This window comes from Anopheles stephensi, unplaced genomic scaffold (assembly GCF_013141755.1).
Source record: "Anopheles stephensi strain Indian unplaced genomic scaffold, UCI_ANSTEP_V1.0 ucontig309, whole genome shotgun sequence".
In the NCBI taxonomy this organism is placed as follows: Eukaryota; Metazoa; Arthropoda; class Insecta; order Diptera; family Culicidae; genus Anopheles; species Anopheles stephensi.
This window is the reverse complement of record NW_023405246.1, coordinates 27,458-47,090: the sequence shown is the minus strand read 5'-3', so window position 1 is coordinate 47,090 and position 19,633 is coordinate 27,458. Positions and strand designations below refer to the sequence as shown.

General features: G+C 51.0%; 2 protein-coding genes across 2 annotated transcripts; both read left to right on the top strand.

The window, feature by feature from the left end:
* The first annotated feature begins 692 nt into the window (after positions 1-692).
* LOC118516509 lies at positions 693-2,661 on the top strand. The gene is made up of 2 exons (XM_036062440.1): positions 693-1,134; positions 1,960-2,661. Exons 1-2 carry the CDS (start codon positions 729-731, stop codon positions 2,181-2,183), a joined length of 630 nt encoding a protein of 209 aa, XP_035918333.1. The 5' UTR covers positions 693-728; the 3' UTR covers positions 2,184-2,661.
* Positions 2,662-15,923: 13,262 nt separating this feature from the next.
* On the top strand, positions 15,924-17,892 carry LOC118516510. Its single transcript, XM_036062441.1, has 2 exons — positions 15,924-16,365; positions 17,191-17,892. Exons 1-2 carry the CDS (start codon positions 15,960-15,962, stop codon positions 17,412-17,414), a joined length of 630 nt encoding a protein of 209 aa, XP_035918334.1. The 5' UTR covers positions 15,924-15,959; the 3' UTR covers positions 17,415-17,892.
* Positions 17,893-19,633: the final 1,741 nt, after the last annotated feature.

Sequence of the window (19,633 nt, the reverse complement as noted above, 5' to 3'; positions counted from 1 at the left end):
CTGGCACAACCTAGACCTCTCCACAAAACTCCGCTCCATCAAGCACAACACCGCACCCTGGGACGATCCCGATTCCAGCCACATCCAACGAGTCCTTTCCCGGCTTCGCATTGGTCACACCCGCCTGACCCACTCCTACCTGCTCGAACGATCCAGTCCTCCACTTTGCAGCTTCTGTGGCGTCGACATTACCGTCCGCCACATCCTTACCGATTGCCATGGATACACTACACACCGAACCTCCTGCCAACTAGATACCGACCTAGCCATCATACTGTCTCCCGACAAGCAACAGCAGAACCGCCTCATCCGATTTTTACACATCAGCAACCTGTACCGAGAACTATAAATTTATAGCATAATAGTTTCCATATTACTAAAAGAATAATAGTTAAGCAATAGTTAAGCCATAGTTTTTACCACACATATGTAACAATAGACAGGAAAGAGGCGAATGAAGTCTCAAAGACCCAAAGCCTCTATAAATAAACGAAAAAAAAAAAAAAAAAAAAAATCATACCGTGCCTGGACTTCGACCAGTGTGGTTATGCTGCCTGCGATTAGTCCCTGCTACTTGACTGTGCTTCTTGGTGTGCCCGTGTTGTGCTACTGTACCTGTGCTGTGATTCTCCGTGTATCGTATTCGTACCTGTGTGTGTGTTCGTGTGCTGCGCTTGTGCCTGTTCGTGAGTGTAGCCTCGTAGCCTGCTTCGGCTTCGACTTCGGCTATGCCGAAGCGTGGTAGAAGGAGGAGTGGGAAGCCAGACTCGGTAGGATCGAGCTCCGATTCGGCCGAGTCCAAGCGCTCGAGGAGCGTGGTTTCTTCCTCTTCGGAGGAATCTGACGATACGATGAGCGTGGACAGTACGGAGTCACGTTCATCCACCAGCGTGCAGGAGGATAACCTGGCACAATTTGTCACCGTAAACCGGCGACAACGGAAGGCAGTCCCGACAACGAAGCCTTCCACAACACCAGCTACGCCCGCTGTTCCTGCAGGGCGTACATCGGCTCCGGCTCCCGTATCGGCGGCAAAAATGCCTCCGATCACGGTGAAGTCACTCCCAGTAGCTGTCCTGCGTCCGGAACTGCAGGCTCGTGGAATCACACCAGAGTTCCGTATCTCCGGCGTAGGCACGTCAATCACCGTTCGATCTCCTGCTGAACAGCAGGAGGTCCTTAACTACCTGCAGCAGCGGAATGCGGAATATTTTTCGCATGACGCTAAAAACATGCGTCCCTTCAAGGCGGTGCTTCGTGGGCTTCCGGAAACGGACCTCGCGGAGATCGTTTGTGAACTGAAGGAAATCCACCAGCTCGACGTTTTGGAGGCGTTCGAGATCAAGCGCCGCGCAGAGGGCATTCAAACCAGGTTGTACCTGGTTCATTTCAAGCGAGGAACATGCTCGCTAAAAAAGCTGGAGGCAGTACGGTCAATCCAGCAAGTCATCGTGCGATGGGAGCCGTACCGCGGAGGGAAGAAAGGCCCGACGCAATGCCATCGATGTCAGGCTTTTGGGCATGGTACTCGCCATTGCCAAATTAAACCTCGGTGTGCCATCTGCGCGGCGGAGCATCTCTCGGAGCAGTGTCCATCGGGTTCGGGCACAGTAAAGTGCTCGAACTGTGGTGCTGCTCATCGCGCCGATGATCCGTCGTGTCCAAAGCGGGCCAAATACATTGAGATTCGTCAGCGCGCCAACGGTCGAAACTCTGCTCCTCCACCAGCCAAAGCTAACGTGTGGCACGCGCTTCCACCGTTAGCCACCATCCAAACCACACTCCCACACCCCATTCCTCCTCCGGTGTTGCACACTGCTCCCAAGGCCAAAAGCTTTGCGCAGATTGTGTCAGCACCAACCACTCCAAGCGTCCGACCTGCGGCAGCGCGCATCCCACAACCTAACCCAACAGTACCACAACCTAAACCAACCTCTTCTTCTTCCTTGCAATCCACAGCACCGAGATACAACCTTGCGAAGCGACTGCAGGACATCAAGAACGCTCCAGACACACCAGCTACAACACCAACCACAACTCCAGCCACAACTTCATCGGAAGACCTGTTCAGCCCGGAAGAGCTATTCGCTATATTTAGCAGAATGCTCCCGAAGATCCGCCTTTGCCGCAACAAGGGAGAACAAATCGCCGTTATCGGAGAACTATTGATGCTCCTTCACTGACCGGGCGCTGCGAGTCATCACATGGAATGCTCAGTCCGTTCGGACTAAGCAAATTCCACTCGGTGACTTCCTCGTCCGGCACAACATCGATGCAGCGCTAATAGTGGAAACATATCTCAAGCCTGAGATGAGTTTCTTCTTAGGCAACTACACCATCCATCGTCTGGATCGCACCACCTCCCGAGGCGGCGGTGTTGCCATAGCGATCCGACGTGGAATCCGGCACACACTACTCCCGCACTACAACACCACCACCATAGAAGCAATAGGCGTCCAGCTCTATACCGACACCGGTCCACTGCAGCTTACGGCAGTCTACTGTCCGCGGCAGTGCACCCTGTCGCGGAGAGCTACGTTCCGACAAGAGCTACACATCATCACCAGCAATCCGGCCCGTTCACTCATTGGGGGTGATCTCAACGCCAGGCACCAGTTGTGGGGCAACGTACGGAGCAACACAAACGGAATCGCCCTGGCGGACCTGTTGCAGCGTGGGAATTTCGTCGTGCAGTTCCCCGATGCTCCAACACACATCCCCAACCGAGGTATCCATTCAATAATAGATATTTTCCTTTCAAATTTCATCTGCAGCAAACCCCAAACCATCGATGAGCTGAACTCAGATCACTTCCCGGTCTTAACGGAACTGAATCTGAATGCAACCCGACATCCACCTCTACTGCGAAAGGACTACTGCCACACCGACTGGGCTCGCTTTGGGAGGACCGTGGACCAGCTTATCGACAACACTGACGTTGGTCCCGCGATACCCGACGTTGACGCAGCAATCGCCCGGTTCGAGGGTGCCGTCAAAGCAGCTGAAGCGGAGTGCGTCCCGGAGAGGAGTGTGCGTGGTGAGATTCTCGTTCTCGATGACCACACGCGATCACTCATCACCAGACGTAATATGCTGAGGCGACGGTATCAGCGGACTGGGGACTTGTTGCTGAAACGCCAGGCCACGCAGCTTATGCATATCATCCGCGAGCGAGTACAGACGATCCGCAACAACAGCTTCGAGCGTATGGTCCAAAGGCTACCTCCCCATGCACCCAGCTTCTGGAAAACTGCAAAAGTCCTTCGCACCAAACCCAGACCAGTACCACCACTCATCATAGCCACGACCCAGACGGCATACACACCAGCAGAAAAGTCCGATGCACTTGCCCACCAGTTTGCCAGTGCTCACCAGATCGGTCTGTCGATGCCCAGTCCACATGAGTCATCTGTGGCTGCGACGATTGACCGACTCGTTGCGGACGACCCACCCTTTCCACCCGAAGACCAAACCACCATAGCAGAAGTGAAGGCTGCAGTCAAGAGAATGAGGAACATGAAGGCGCCCGGCTTCGACGGCATCTTCAACATTCTTTTGAAAAAACTGCAACCAAAGGCGCTATCACTTCTGGTAAATATCTATAACCGTTGTTTTCAACTTTTCTATTTCCCACAGTCCTGGAAGTGCGCTAAGGTGATCCCGATCCTAAAGCCAGGGAAGGATCCGACGCTGCCTGCAAGCTATCGACCCATCAGTCTGCTGAGTGCTCCCGGTAAACTCTTCGAGAGATTAGTTTACTGGAGGCTTCGCGATGCAGTCGACGAGCGGCAACTCATCCCAGCGGAGCAGTTCGGTTTCCGGTCCGGCCATTCCTCCACACTACAGCTTCTTCGGCTCAAGAACACCATCCAAAGAAACAAACGAGTTTCCAAATCCACCGCTGTCGTCCTGCTGGACATCGAGAAGGCGTTCGACAACGTGTGGCACAACGGGCTCATCCACAAGTTATGCAGGTTCGGGGTTCCAGCTCACCTGGTGAACATCCTGCACAACTATCTACAACAGCGGACGTTCCGGGTCGTCGTCTCCTCAACTGCCTCTGGTGCTGCTACAGTACCAGCCGGTGTTCCGCAGGGCAGCATATTGGGGCCTTTGCTCTATTTGCTGTACACTGCGGACCTGCCGACCCTTCCCGTCGGTGCGGACATGTTCCTGTTTGCAGACGACATGGCCATCGCGACGAAGGGTAGGACGTTGGTAGAGTTGAGAAGCGGCGCTCAACGTTCGCTGACCATCATCGGACAGTATGCTTCCAGCTGGAAGATCAAAATCAACCACTCCAAGACCCAGGCGATGATCATCCCCCATCGCCCGTCAAAACAGCTCATCAGTCCCCAAACCCAGCACATCACCATCGACAGCATCCGGTTGCCGTGGAAGACGACGGTGCGATACCTCGGGATCACCATCGACAACCGTATGCTGTTCCATCACCACACCAAGCAAACATCCATCCGCTTGCTCATCCTATTGGGGAAGCTATACCCACTCATCAACAGACGCTCCAAGTTACACCCATCCAACAAGATAGCCATCTACAAACAGATCGTCCTGCCCACAGCAACGTACGGCATTCCTGTCTGGCGTACCTGTGCAAGGACGAACCTGCTGAAGATACAAACCAATTGCAATAGAATCCTCCGTCTCATTCTGAACGCTCCCAGCTGGACACGGCTTGAGGAGCTCTACGATGCAGCGAACACAGCACCATTCGACGTCATAGCAGACAACATCATCAACCGGTTGCAGACTTCAGCAGCGGTTTCCACACACCAGCAGGTGAAAAACCTAATATTTAGAGAATAAGGTAGTTAGCTAGTTTTAAGATAGTAGTTTGTTTTAGTTCATAAGTTGTTATTTAGTTTGTAAGTTTAAACTAACAATTAGCCTAAGTGCATACAACATCATTATTTAATTTAACAAAAAGAACTGCCTCTTGGCATACAAAACGACAAGAGCGCTGAAAAACATTTCAGTTGATTCTCGCGAAAATATGTTAATAATGTTAATTCTAAGATATCCATCAATAAATTCTTTAACTTTAAAAAAAAAAAAACTGGATCGGTATCAAACGCGTTTCTACTCTCCGACAGTTGGCATCGTACCCGTCGTAAGCTAGCGAAATGGCACCGAAAACCAGTGGAAAGGCTGCGAAGAAATCTGGCAAGGCCCAGAAAAACATCTCCAAGTCGGACAAGAAGAAGAAAAGGAAGACCCGCAAGGAGAGCTACGCTATCTACATCTACAAGGTGTTGAAGCAGGTCCACCCGGACACCGGTATTTCCTCGAAGGCGATGAGCATCATGAACAGTTTCGTGAACGACATCTTCGAGCGCATCGCTGCCGAAGCGTCCCGCCTGGCGCACTACAACAAGCGCTCGACGATCACGTCCCGCGAAATCCAAACCGCCGTCCGCCTGCTGCTGCCCGGTGAGCTGGCCAAGCACGCCGTCTCCGAAGGAACTAAGGCAGTTACCAAGTACACCAGCTCGAAGTAATTCTCGACGGACGGGGGAAGCTCATCCATCTATCCATCCAACCAACCGGTCCTTTTCAGGACCACAATACGCATCTGTCGAAAAGAATTTGTCCCAACCCAACCCTCCATCATCAAATGTTACCAACTAATTCCAGTCGCACAATATTCAAGTTGCGCAATAGAATCGCGGTAGACAGCCACTTACGGGGCATTTCCTAGCGTTCCCAGGTAACAAAATCGTCTATCTCGCTCTATCTAAGCAAAAAGTAAACCTACCAAAGCGAGAAAGGATGATGATTTTCTAACCTGGGTTTCTCCAACGGAGAGCAGCATTTTGTATCGTTCATTTACTCATCCTTTTGCTTGCCTGAGACATTACTTGTGTTTATGAATATTATTCATGTTTGTATGTACTTAATGCATATATGTTTGTGATGAAGGCAGTGCAGAATAATGATCAAACGTTTTCGTACAAACAATTATGAACTATCAGTTTTGAAACATTAGCGTACATCGGAGTATTGCTGCATTGTGGTAAACATTGATGGCAATCATGACTACCTGGCTTGACCTGAAAATAGAATTTCATATCCATGGCGATCGCTTCACACGGGTACCTTGTTGGTGTGGCGTCGCGCACCACTCAACCAAGCAAAGCTATTCTCTAGGCTCCCATGCCAACAACACGCGTGCATCGAGTACTCCATGCAACATTTTTCTAACCAACAAAATGAATCGACATGATTGGAAGGAGGATGATTTCAACATTACTCTTTTGCTCAACATTTCTGGTGGTCCTGAGAAGGACCGTTTTTGTTTGGGGCGAGACTGCCGCTCGAGGGACAGCGACGACTTAGGCACGCTCTCCACGGATGCGACGGGCCAGCTGGATGTCTTTCGGCATGATGGTGACGCGCTTCGCGTGGATGGCGCACAGGTTGGTGTCCTCGAACAGGCCGACAAGGTACGCCTCGCTGGCTTCCTGCAGGGCCATCACGGCCGAGCTCTGGAAACGCAGGTCGGTCTTGAAGTCTTGCGCAATTTCACGAACCAGACGCTGGAAGGGCAGCTTGCGGATGAGCAGCTCGGTCGACTTCTGGTAGCGACGGATTTCACGCAGGGCTACGGTTCCCGGACGGTAACGATGCGGCTTCTTCACTCCTCCGGTGGCCGGAGCACTCTTGCGAGCGGCCTTGGTGGCCAGCTGCTTGCGCGGGGCCTTGCCTCCGGTCGATTTACGGGCAGTTTGCTTCGTACGGGCCATTGTACACTGTTGGCTGAGGGTAGCGGGACGTGAGCGTGTCTTTCTCGATGCGAAGTGGCTTCTGAAATAGAGTTTCACGACTTCCGACGCCCCTTTTATAAGATCGCTCGGCCTGCACACATGCACACTTCCTCGCAGCGAGCGTACGACAGAGGGTACGCATGTGTTGGTGTGGCCTAAAGTGTATATAATGGCGCGGTCTCGCGCCGAGAGCATTTATTGTGCATTGTGAAACTGAACCTTACGGATCAAAATGACTGGACGCGGAAAGGGAGGCAAAGGTCTGGGCAAAGGAGGAGCCAAGCGTCATCGCAAAGTGCTGCGCGATAACATCCAGGGAATCACCAAGCCAGCTATCCGTCGTCTGGCCCGCCGTGGAGGAGTGAAGCGTATCTCTGGCCTGATTTACGAGGAAACTCGTGGCGTGCTGAAGGTATTCCTGGAGAACGTGATCCGTGATGCAGTCACCTACACCGAACACGCCAAGCGCAAGACCGTCACAGCGATGGACGTCGTGTACGCGCTGAAGCGCCAAGGTCGCACTCTGTACGGTTTCGGAGGTTAAGCCCGACGACCCCGCCAGCCAGCGAACACAGCTGTTGCCAGCTCATCTCAACGGTCCTTTTCAGGACCACAATCCGTTAGCGTTGCCTAAAATGCCTACATTTTACAACTTTGATCGATGGTTGGTTTGAAAATATTGAGAATTATTTTAAGTGATCATTGGTGTTCGTTTGCGGTGATTCGAATATCGAACAGAACCAGTGTTCAGGCATGCTCAAAGAGAGACGCCATCTAGTGCAGACGCTGAGACACGGTACCACAGGGGTTTTTTTTCTAAATTTCGTAGCAAAGTACGGAACTGTCCATGAAGTGAGACGAGCAACAAGCGCAGGTCCCTTCCCGATTGTGATCAGTGAAAATCAAACATATGTATAGTGTCATAAAAAAGCAGCATTGAAAAGCCTGCCGTCGCACACACAAGGATCGAGAGAAACGTTACGAACTGTTGATAGAAACGCTCTCTTTTTGTGTGATTTCTCTGGCGAAGCTTTCGCTACGCTCATGCGTCTCGCGATATTTTTTTTTTTTATTTTTTTTTATTCATAAAGAACGGCCTGGCCGTATTGCGTATTGCGTCTCGCGATATGCTATCTTATAAAATAGCTGATTCCTCTGTTGCCCGCACAAATGCAGTTCGTGACCAAGGCCTGCTTCGCACAGATTAAGTGCGAAATCTCAGTACTGTACAATTGTCCGGCCGATCCTAGATTTCGAAAGCCTCATGTGGACTCGTTCACAACAACATATTATTAACAGGATAGAATCATTTCAGTATAAGTGTTTGCGCGCATCGCGTATGCAATCTCCATCAGGATGCTCTACTGCTCCTTAGTTCGATCGGTGCTGCCCAAGCGCCACACATTGCTTAAACGACTGGAAAACAGAAACTCCACTTAAAAACAAAATGACGCGCCCGACCTTTTACCCGACGTTTAATGCGTGCGCGCCTTTTCGCCTCGAGGACGCGTTTATTTAGACCAACGACGACGGTTTCAGACGATAAGTGTCATCGTTTTTTAAACTATGTCGACGCCTATGAACATGCACATTTAATATTATTGTACCCGCACCAGTGATGGCACCGACGTACGCGTTGTACAAACAACCAGATCACTCCCATTGCCACTCCTTTTGCCACCGCCGCCGTCGTTTTTAGTCCCCCGTGGGGGTAGTTGTGAAAAAATCACAACTCTTCTGGGTGGTGGTTGGTGAAGTTTGTGAAGCAATTTTATTCGATCCTTCGACACAATCGCAAAACTGTGTACTTTTATCAGACCAAACCATGTGTGTTGTGTTGTTCACGGGCAAAGCTGATCCCTGGAATGCGGGATGGGAATGCGAATGGGAAGAAAACAAAACTAGCATAAGATAAAAATAAAACTACATTTCTTTTGGGGCAAATTTGAAACATTTCAAGATACGATTTGGGCATCGAGTCGCTGAACCAGCGAAATTGGCTCCGGGTACACACAATAGGACCGGGGTTTAGATCCCATCCAGACCGCCTAGGGGCGTACAACGTTCTGACTACTTTGCTACGGGTACAATCAAGTCACAGAAAGCCAGAAATGGCAAGCCAAGACCGCTCGAGGTTGTAATGCCTGGGAAGAAGAAGAAATTATTTGTTGCGGGACTACCGAACTAAACTTGTATGTCCCAACCAGGCCGCTGCTTGACGTGTAGAGGATTGCCGAACCCGTTTTGGCGCCTATTCGCCGAGTCTTTTATCAAAAAGATTGTATGGAATGGAAATACATGTGCAGTCGGTCGGGTCGAGAAACAGCGTAGAATTTGTTTGATTAAGAAAGCCTCATCCTCAGGGAGTCCGTGTGGGAGGGTTAATTCCTACCTGTACAAGGTTTGCTATTTTAATTTTTATGGGATGTTTTGGCTACCCTGCACTGAAGGTCAGGCGGATGCGGATCAGGTTAATGAGGCTGTGTGTCAGCTTCTACTTCATCTCGCATGCGTTACCTGAGACAGGCTGGCAGGCTGGGTGGGATACTTGAGCGTTCTCCATGCGGATTTTCGAAGGTACGGTTAGGGAGGGAACAGGAATGGTTCAACATATTCTTTAGCAATACGATTTGTCGCCCTGAAAAGGACGGTTTTTGGTGGAGCAGCTGGTGGCTGGCTAGTGAGCTTAGGCCTTCTTTTCGGTCTTCTTCGGCAACAGCACGGCCTGAATGTTGGGCAGCACACCACCCTGGGCGATGGTCACACCGGACAGCAGCTTGTTCAATTCCTCGTCGTTGCGGATGGCCAGCTGCAGATGACGCGGGATGATGCGCGTCTTCTTGTTGTCTCGTGCAGCGTTTCCTGCCAATTCCAACACTTCAGCGGCCAGGTACTCCATCACGGCAGCCAGATACACTGGTGCGCCGGCACCGACACGCTCGGCATAGTTGCCTTTGCGCAGCAGACGATGGATACGGCCAACTGGGAACTGCAGACCAGCACGGTTCGAGCGGGACTTTGCCTTTCCCTTCACTTTTCCTCCCTTTCCACGGCCAGACATGATGAAGGCTTGGGTTTCAGTTGAGTTCGTTGAGAGCGCGACGCGGCGATGTGCGATGCTTCGTAGCTTGTTCGTTTGTGCCAGAAAACGCGCCCTTTTCTCGTTTATATACCGGGAGAGAAAACGTCGGCAATCTCCTCTCTGGTTGCGCGCCTGTCACCTCAGTTCCAAATAAAAGCCGAATGAAGCGATTGGATCGGTATCATCATACCGTGCCTCATTCTTACTGTGACAGTCATCCTGGAAGGACGTGTTTACGTGTGCTCTAGTTTGTGACCTGTTACCGTGGGATTTTCGCCTCCATACAGCTGTGCTGCTTCCCTGTGTTTCCGTGCAGTGTGCAGTGCAGTGTTTACCTGGGATACCCGGAATTCTTCCCCGTGCGTATTTACCCGGGGATTTTACCGGTGGTTTTTCCGTGTGTTGCTGTACCCGTTTGTGCTACATTCTGTAACTTCTGTGCAGTGGTGCTCGTTTTAAGAGATTAAGAGTGAGACGAGACACCATAAATTTCATAACTTTAGTGCAGTGGCGTAGTGAAAAGACATTCGAATAAGTGAGGAAAAAGACTCTTGGTGTTCAGTGTGTGTGGTGACGTAGAGATAATTTTTTGTGCAGTGTTTATTCTATTTTTTGTGACTGACTGGACATTTTAAATCCTTTTTCACTGGGCCCGGCATCATAATGCCAGGCCCACTTTTCCCCGAGAGGGATTTTCCCCCTCCCGGTGGGCCCTCTCGAAATGAGAGGTCCTTACCCCTATTTATGGACAGAAAAGACGAACACGGTGACATGAAATTCTTAGTTTTGCAAACGACCGACGGATCCCCTCTCCCTAAAAACCCTTTTGTAATTGGCAAATCTCTTTCCTCCCTTGCTGGTCAACTTTCCGAGCCCGGAAAACCGATCGACAACGGCAAAAAACTCCTCATTAAAACCCGTAGCTCTAAACAATTCCAAACGCTCCAATCCCTTACCAAACTTATCGACGGAACCCCTGTGACAGTGACTCCCCATACCAACCTTAATAGTGTCCAATGCGTGATCTATTCCCCCGATTTAAAAGACCTCAACGACGATGAAATTTTGAACGAACTCAAGGACCAGAAAGTGATTTTTGTACGTAGATTTACGCGAAAGGTGAACGGAGACATCGTGAACACCAACATTTTCCTGCTTCGCATAAACACCACCTCGATACCATCTACCATCCGCCTCGGTGCCCTGCAAGTTTCTACCCGACCTTACTACCCGAAACCCATGATGTGCTACAATTGCGCTCATTACGGACACACCAAGATGAGCTGCAAGGTAGCTCAAGCCTGCGCCAACTGCGGTACGCCTGCCCACGGAGATTGCCCCGTCGACCCCGTGTGCATCAACTGCAAAGGACCACATAACGCCTTCTCCCGCTCCTGTCCCCGCTACCTACAAGAAGAAGCTATCATCAAATACAAGGTAGACAATAACTGTTCATTTGGCGAAGCCCGTAAATTTGTTAGTTTGCCCGTAGTTCCTTCCCTTGTCCAACAAAGACTAACCTACGCACAACAGACAATCACGGACGAAAAAGACGCTATTATTGCCAATCTCGAAGCCAAAAACAAAGAACAAGACGAACTAATCAAAACACTGCACACATCTATTGAAGAACTAAGAAAACAAATACGCGACCAGTCTAAAATGATGAAATCCTTCACAAAACACATGAACAAAACAATCAAACAACAACAAAACGAAAGTTCACTAGAATCAGAAACCGACACTACTCTAACTGACACAGATGACACTGCCTCTACCACCTCATCCATCTCCCGCAAGCGAGCCCGCGGGAATAAGGGCTCTCCCTCCTCGGAAGAGGAAACCCCAACCACCCCCACCACCATCCCCAACCTTCCCTCTCCCGCAATCCCTAACTCCTCCACCATCCCTTCTCCTTCCTCCGTTTCCACCCGTAGCAAGAAAAAGAAAAAACCTAGCTAGGTAACTCTTTTTCTCCCTGATCGCTTCTAAACCCCATCACAGATCTGAATCCCCTGCCCATCCTATTACCGGTGATCCCCAAAACCCATCGAATACCTCTAACCAACAATCTCTTTTTGGATTATCCTGGAATATTAGAAGCATAAAAAATAATCTAGATGAATTAAAACTCCTCATTACCAAACATAATCCCAGCATCATCACCCTGCAAGAAACACAAGCTATACCCTCTCTTTCTTCCACTCCTTTCAACAAATATAACTGGTTTTTTAATATTAACCCTACTCATCCACACCAAAATGTGTGTTTGGGTGTGCTTAAACACATTCCGACTAAAACAATTAAACTAACCACTTCAATCCCATCAGTAGCCGTACAAATTACATCTCCACTTAAAGCAACCGTCCTCTGCATGTACCTATCTCCCTCCCTCAGGTTGTCTGCTATACAAAATGACCTTCCTACCCTTCTCTCACAGCTCTCTTTTCCATTGATCCTCCTCGGAGATCTTAATGCCCAACACAGCACCTGGGGTTGTCCCCTTACCAACTCCCGTGGCAACCTCCTAGACAGCATATTTCCTTCTGTCGATTTAGAAATCCTCTACAACCAAACCCCAACCCGCGTTTCTCCCTCCGACGGGAAAAGCTCCATCTTAGACTACTGTGCGGTGTCATCTTCCATGGCACCTCAATTTCACATAGCCGTTGACACAGACACACACAACAGTGACCATTTCCCACTCTTAATCCATAGCTCCTTTCGTTCTCAGCCATCCCTCATACGCTCCCGTTGGAAGTATGAGGAGGCTGACTGGGAAAGGTATCAAACAGAAATCCGATTCAATCTTCCACTTGACGAAAACCCCTCCATTTCCCGCTTCGTAGAAACCATTAAAATAGCAGCTTCCCTTAGTATTCCTCGTACAAAAGGCAATACTTCCTCCCGAAGAAATGTCCCCTGGTGGAATGAGACAGTCGCGCGAGCTATCAAAGCCCGTCGCGCTGCTCTACGCCGATTTCGCCGCGCAAACCATATTCCCGATAATTTTTTCACACCTATATTAGCCGAACGGTATCGGGTAGCCAATCGCCTTGCCAAAGAAGCAATCCGGACAGCGAAAGAGAGTAGTTGGAATCAGTTCGTAGCTGATGTCAACCCTCTCTTGACCTGTAAGGAGCTTTGGCGGCGGGTGAGTGTGCTCTCGGGCCACAACCAACGCTCTTATGCTCCCATTACCCTTAACCTTCCAACCAATCCATCTACCACCATCCCTCCCGCGGAAGTACCTGAAGCATTTGCAAAACACTTTGCAAATGTTTCAGCTACAGACAACTTTTCTCCACAATTCCGTCGTCACAAACAAACTGCAGAACAGATCCCACTTCCCCAAGTAGATGCCACTAACCATAGATACAATAGACCTTTCTCAATAGCTGAACTAAACTGGTCCCTCAGAAAATGTCAGGGCAAATCTTCCGGCCCTGACAACGTAGGTTATCCTTTGCTGAAAAACCTGCCCCCGTATGCGAAACTAATACTTCTTAACATTTACAATAGCATCTGGTGCACCGGGAATATCCCGGCGGACTGGAAAGGCAGTTTAACAATTCCGATTCCTAAACCCAAAAAACCCATTAATGAAATAGATAGTTACCGTCCAATCTCGCTCCTTAACTGTATTGCTAAGGTGTTGGAAAGGATGGTAAACCGTAGATTAACACAGGAACTACAAGACCGTAATCTCTTTAGCAATAACCAGCATGCGTTCCAGCCGGGTAGAGGTACGGAAACGTACTTTGCCAAGCTGGACGATCTATTAGATAAAGCCACTAGTAGAGACCACCACATAGACCTAGCAATCATAGACCTATCCAAAGCCTTTGATCGAACCTGGCGTCATGCCATTCTTACACAACTGTCTCGTTGGGGCTTTGGTGGACTTTTAACCAAGTTCATTGATAGCTTCCTTACGGACAGGACTTTTAGAGTACAAATAGGAACCGAACTATCCAACCCCTACACACAAGAGAATGGTGTTCCACAAGGGGCCATTCTCTCTCCAACCCTTTTCCTCATCAGTATGGAATCTCTTTTTTGCTCCCTTCCCACAGAAATCCAAGCATTCCTCTATGCAGACGATATTATCCTAGCCTCTTCATCTCATACTGCTTGCGAATCTCGTAAACTCCTGCAAACAGGGGTTGACAAGGTTCGACAGTGGTCGAGATGGACTGGCTACGAAATATCACACACAAAGTCCAAAATCCTCCATATCTGCAAACACTGCTCTTGCAGTCAACGACGACCAATATCTTTTAATAGGACACCAATACCCAACACAAAGATAGCCGACATACTCGGCGTAACCTTCGACAGTAGGCTTTCTTTTCTTCCACATTCCAACAGGGTCAAGAAGGAAGCAAACAACCGGCTGAACTTGTTCCGGATGCTTGGAACCGGCAAAGCTCGGGCCTCCCGCTCAACCCTGAATCGCATCATCAACGCCTGGCTCCTACCTAAACTACTCTACGGCATCGAGATTGTTTCCCGCGAGCGAGCAACCTTCGAGAAGAGAGTAGCACCCGTCTACCATACAGCCATCCGCTACGCTACTGGTGCTTTTGTCACCAGTCCGATTGTTTCCCTCCTCTGCGAAAGCGGTTTTCTTCCATTTCAGCACATCATCACCAACAGACTCGTCGCAGCTGCAGCTCGGATCCTTGAGAAAGGAATCGACGCAACTGCCCTCATTACCAGAGCTAACTGCGACCTGCAACAACTCACCAACCACCAGCTTCCTCCGATCATCCAATCCAGCCACCGGGGAACACGTCCCTGGTACCATAGCACTCCTGCCATAGACTGGGAACTGAAACAAACTCTCCGGGGAACCGGAAAAAGCAGCCACATCGCTAGTACCACCTTTACGCACCTGATCCGGACCAAATACCAGCACCATCACCACATCTACACAGACGGCTCCGTCAATCGGGAGTCAGCCGGCTGTGGGATCCATTCCAGCCTCGAAAATTGTGCCATCAAGCTCCCTAACCACACCTCTATCTTTTCAGCCGAAGCAATAGCCATCCGTCTTGCCGCCGATGAAGGACTTCGGACCGACATTCCGAACGTCATCTTCACCGACAGCGCTAGTGTTCTGGCAGCCCTTCAACACGGTTCCTCAAAAGACCCACACATTCAGCTCCTAGATGACATCCTTCCATCTCCTGACATAGTCCTCTGTTGGATTCCGGGTCATTCCGGAATCGACGGAAACGAGAAAGCCGACCGTCTTGCCAACCAAGGTCGGCTCCGTCCGGCCGAACCGCACAGCTCTCTTTCGCGCCGTGACGCCATCCGCTTCACTAACGCAATAGTCGCTCAACACTGGAACACCACCTGGCACAACCTAGACCTCTCCACAAAACTCCGCTCCATCAAGCACAACACCGCACCCTGGGACGATCCCGATTCCAGCCACATCCAACGAGTCCTTTCCCGGCTTCGCATTGGTCACACCCGCCTGACCCACTCCTACCTGCTCGAACGATCCAGTCCTCCACTTTGCAGCTTCTGTGGCGTCGACATTACCGTCCGCCACATCCTTACCGATTGCCATGGATACACTACACACCGAACCTCCTGCCAACTAGATACCGACCTAGCCATCATACTGTCTCCCGACAAGCAACAGCAGAACCGCCTCATCCGATTTTTACACATCAGCAACCTGTACCGAGAACTATAAATTTATAGCATAATAGTTTCCATATTACTAAAAGAATAATAGTTAAGCAATAGTTAAGCCATAGTTTTTACCACACATATGTAACAATAGACAGGAAAGAGGCGAATGAAGTCTCAAAGACCCAAAGCCTCTATAAATAAACGAAAAAAAAAAAAAAAAAAAAAATCATACCGTGCCTGGACTTCGACCAGTGTGGTTATGCTGCCTGCGATTAGTCCCTGCTACTTGACTGTGCTTCTTGGTGTGCCCGTGTTGTGCTACTGTACCTGTGCTGTGATTCTCCGTGTATCGTATTCGTACCTGTGTGTGTGTTCGTGTGCTGCGCTTGTGCCTGTTCGTGAGTGTAGCCTCGTAGCCTGCTTCGGCTTCGACTTCGGCTATGCCGAAGCGTGGTAGAAGGAGGAGTGGGAAGCCAGACTCGGTAGGATCGAGCTCCGATTCGGCCGAGTCCAAGCGCTCGAGGAGCGTGGTTTCTTCCTCTTCGGAGGAATCTGACGATACGATGAGCGTGGACAGTACGGAGTCACGTTCATCCACCAGCGTGCAGGAGGATAACCTGGCACAATTTGTCACCGTAAACCGGCGACAACGGAAGGCAGTCCCGACAACGAAGCCTTCCACAACACCAGCTACGCCCGCTGTTCCTGCAGGGCGTACATCGGCTCCGGCTCCCGTATCGGCGGCAAAAATGCCTCCGATCACGGTGAAGTCACTCCCAGTAGCTGTCCTGCGTCCGGAACTGCAGGCTCGTGGAATCACACCAGAGTTCCGTATCTCCGGCGTAGGCACGTCAATCACCGTTCGATCTCCTGCTGAACAGCAGGAGGTCCTTAACTACCTGCAGCAGCGGAATGCGGAATATTTTTCGCATGACGCTAAAAACATGCGTCCCTTCAAGGCGGTGCTTCGTGGGCTTCCGGAAACGGACCTCGCGGAGATCGTTTGTGAACTGAAGGAAATCCACCAGCTCGACGTTTTGGAGGCGTTCGAGATCAAGCGCCGCGCAGAGGGCATTCAAACCAGGTTGTACCTGGTTCATTTCAAGCGAGGAACATGCTCGCTAAAAAAGCTGGAGGCAGTACGGTCAATCCAGCAAGTCATCGTGCGATGGGAGCCGTACCGCGGAGGGAAGAAAGGCCCGACGCAATGCCATCGATGTCAGGCTTTTGGGCATGGTACTCGCCATTGCCAAATTAAACCTCGGTGTGCCATCTGCGCGGCGGAGCATCTCTCGGAGCAGTGTCCATCGGGTTCGGGCACAGTAAAGTGCTCGAACTGTGGTGCTGCTCATCGCGCCGATGATCCGTCGTGTCCAAAGCGGGCCAAATACATTGAGATTCGTCAGCGCGCCAACGGTCGAAACTCTGCTCCTCCACCAGCCAAAGCTAACGTGTGGCACGCGCTTCCACCGTTAGCCACCATCCAAACCACACTCCCACACCCCATTCCTCCTCCGGTGTTGCACACTGCTCCCAAGGCCAAAAGCTTTGCGCAGATTGTGTCAGCACCAACCACTCCAAGCGTCCGACCTGCGGCAGCGCGCATCCCACAACCTAACCCAACAGTACCACAACCTAAACCAACCTCTTCTTCTTCCTTGCAATCCACAGCACCGAGATACAACCTTGCGAAGCGACTGCAGGACATCAAGAACGCTCCAGACACACCAGCTACAACACCAACCACAACTCCAGCCACAACTTCATCGGAAGACCTGTTCAGCCCGGAAGAGCTATTCGCTATATTTAGCAGAATGCTCCCGAAGATCCGCCTTTGCCGCAACAAGGGAGAACAAATCGCCGTTATCGGAGAACTATTGATGCTCCTTCACTGACCGGGCGCTGCGAGTCATCACATGGAATGCTCAGTCCGTTCGGACTAAGCAAATTCCACTCGGTGACTTCCTCGTCCGGCACAACATCGATGCAGCGCTAATAGTGGAAACATATCTCAAGCCTGAGATGAGTTTCTTCTTAGGCAACTACACCATCCATCGTCTGGATCGCACCACCTCCCGAGGCGGCGGTGTTGCCATAGCGATCCGACGTGGAATCCGGCACACACTACTCCCGCACTACAACACCACCACCATAGAAGCAATAGGCGTCCAGCTCTATACCGACACCGGTCCACTGCAGCTTACGGCAGTCTACTGTCCGCGGCAGTGCACCCTGTCGCGGAGAGCTACGTTCCGACAAGAGCTACACATCATCACCAGCAATCCGGCCCGTTCACTCATTGGGGGTGATCTCAACGCCAGGCACCAGTTGTGGGGCAACGTACGGAGCAACACAAACGGAATCGCCCTGGCGGACCTGTTGCAGCGTGGGAATTTCGTCGTGCAGTTCCCCGATGCTCCAACACACATCCCCAACCGAGGTATCCATTCAATAATAGATATTTTCCTTTCAAATTTCATCTGCAGCAAACCCCAAACCATCGATGAGCTGAACTCAGATCACTTCCCGGTCTTAACGGAACTGAATCTGAATGCAACCCGACATCCACCTCTACTGCGAAAGGACTACTGCCACACCGACTGGGCTCGCTTTGGGAGGACCGTGGACCAGCTTATCGACAACACTGACGTTGGTCCCGCGATACCCGACGTTGACGCAGCAATCGCCCGGTTCGAGGGTGCCGTCAAAGCAGCTGAAGCGGAGTGCGTCCCGGAGAGGAGTGTGCGTGGTGAGATTCTCGTTCTCGATGACCACACGCGATCACTCATCACCAGACGTAATATGCTGAGGCGACGGTATCAGCGGACTGGGGACTTGTTGCTGAAACGCCAGGCCACGCAGCTTATGCATATCATCCGCGAGCGAGTACAGACGATCCGCAACAACAGCTTCGAGCGTATGGTCCAAAGGCTACCTCCCCATGCACCCAGCTTCTGGAAAACTGCAAAAGTCCTTCGCACCAAACCCAGACCAGTACCACCACTCATCATAGCCACGACCCAGACGGCATACACACCAGCAGAAAAGTCCGATGCACTTGCCCACCAGTTTGCCAGTGCTCACCAGATCGGTCTGTCGATGCCCAGTCCACATGAGTCATCTGTGGCTGCGACGATTGACCGACTCGTTGCGGACGACCCACCCTTTCCACCCGAAGACCAAACCACCATAGCAGAAGTGAAGGCTGCAGTCAAGAGAATGAGGAACATGAAGGCGCCCGGCTTCGACGGCATCTTCAACATTCTTTTGAAAAAACTGCAACCAAAGGCGCTATCACTTCTGGTAAATATCTATAACCGTTGTTTTCAACTTTTCTATTTCCCACAGTCCTGGAAGTGCGCTAAGGTGATCCCGATCCTAAAGCCAGGGAAGGATCCGACGCTGCCTGCAAGCTATCGACCCATCAGTCTGCTGAGTGCTCCCGGTAAACTCTTCGAGAGATTAGTTTACTGGAGGCTTCGCGATGCAGTCGACGAGCGGCAACTCATCCCAGCGGAGCAGTTCGGTTTCCGGTCCGGCCATTCCTCCACACTACAGCTTCTTCGGCTCAAGAACACCATCCAAAGAAACAAACGAGTTTCCAAATCCACCGCTGTCGTCCTGCTGGACATCGAGAAGGCGTTCGACAACGTGTGGCACAACGGGCTCATCCACAAGTTATGCAGGTTCGGGGTTCCAGCTCACCTGGTGAACATCCTGCACAACTATCTACAACAGCGGACGTTCCGGGTCGTCGTCTCCTCAACTGCCTCTGGTGCTGCTACAGTACCAGCCGGTGTTCCGCAGGGCAGCATATTGGGGCCTTTGCTCTATTTGCTGTACACTGCGGACCTGCCGACCCTTCCCGTCGGTGCGGACATGTTCCTGTTTGCAGACGACATGGCCATCGCGACGAAGGGTAGGACGTTGGTAGAGTTGAGAAGCGGCGCTCAACGTTCGCTGACCATCATCGGACAGTATGCTTCCAGCTGGAAGATCAAAATCAACCACTCCAAGACCCAGGCGATGATCATCCCCCATCGCCCGTCAAAACAGCTCATCAGTCCCCAAACCCAGCACATCACCATCGACAGCATCCGGTTGCCGTGGAAGA

What these genes read in the sequence shown, in the direction of transcription:
- LOC118516509 (XM_036062440.1), top strand. Translation starts at nt 729, where the DNA reads ATGCCGAAGCGTGGTAGAAGGAGGAGTGGGAAGCCAGACTCGGTAGGA. An exon ending in GTTCCGTATCTCCGGCGTAG is followed by an intron (nt 1,135 to 1,959) that starts GCACGTCAATCA and finishes TGCAATCCACAG; the next exon opens with CACCGAGATACAACCTTGCG.
- LOC118516510 (XM_036062441.1), top strand. Translation starts at nt 15,960, where the DNA reads ATGCCGAAGCGTGGTAGAAGGAGGAGTGGGAAGCCAGACTCGGTAGGA. An exon ending in GTTCCGTATCTCCGGCGTAG is followed by an intron (nt 16,366 to 17,190) that starts GCACGTCAATCA and finishes TGCAATCCACAG; the next exon opens with CACCGAGATACAACCTTGCG.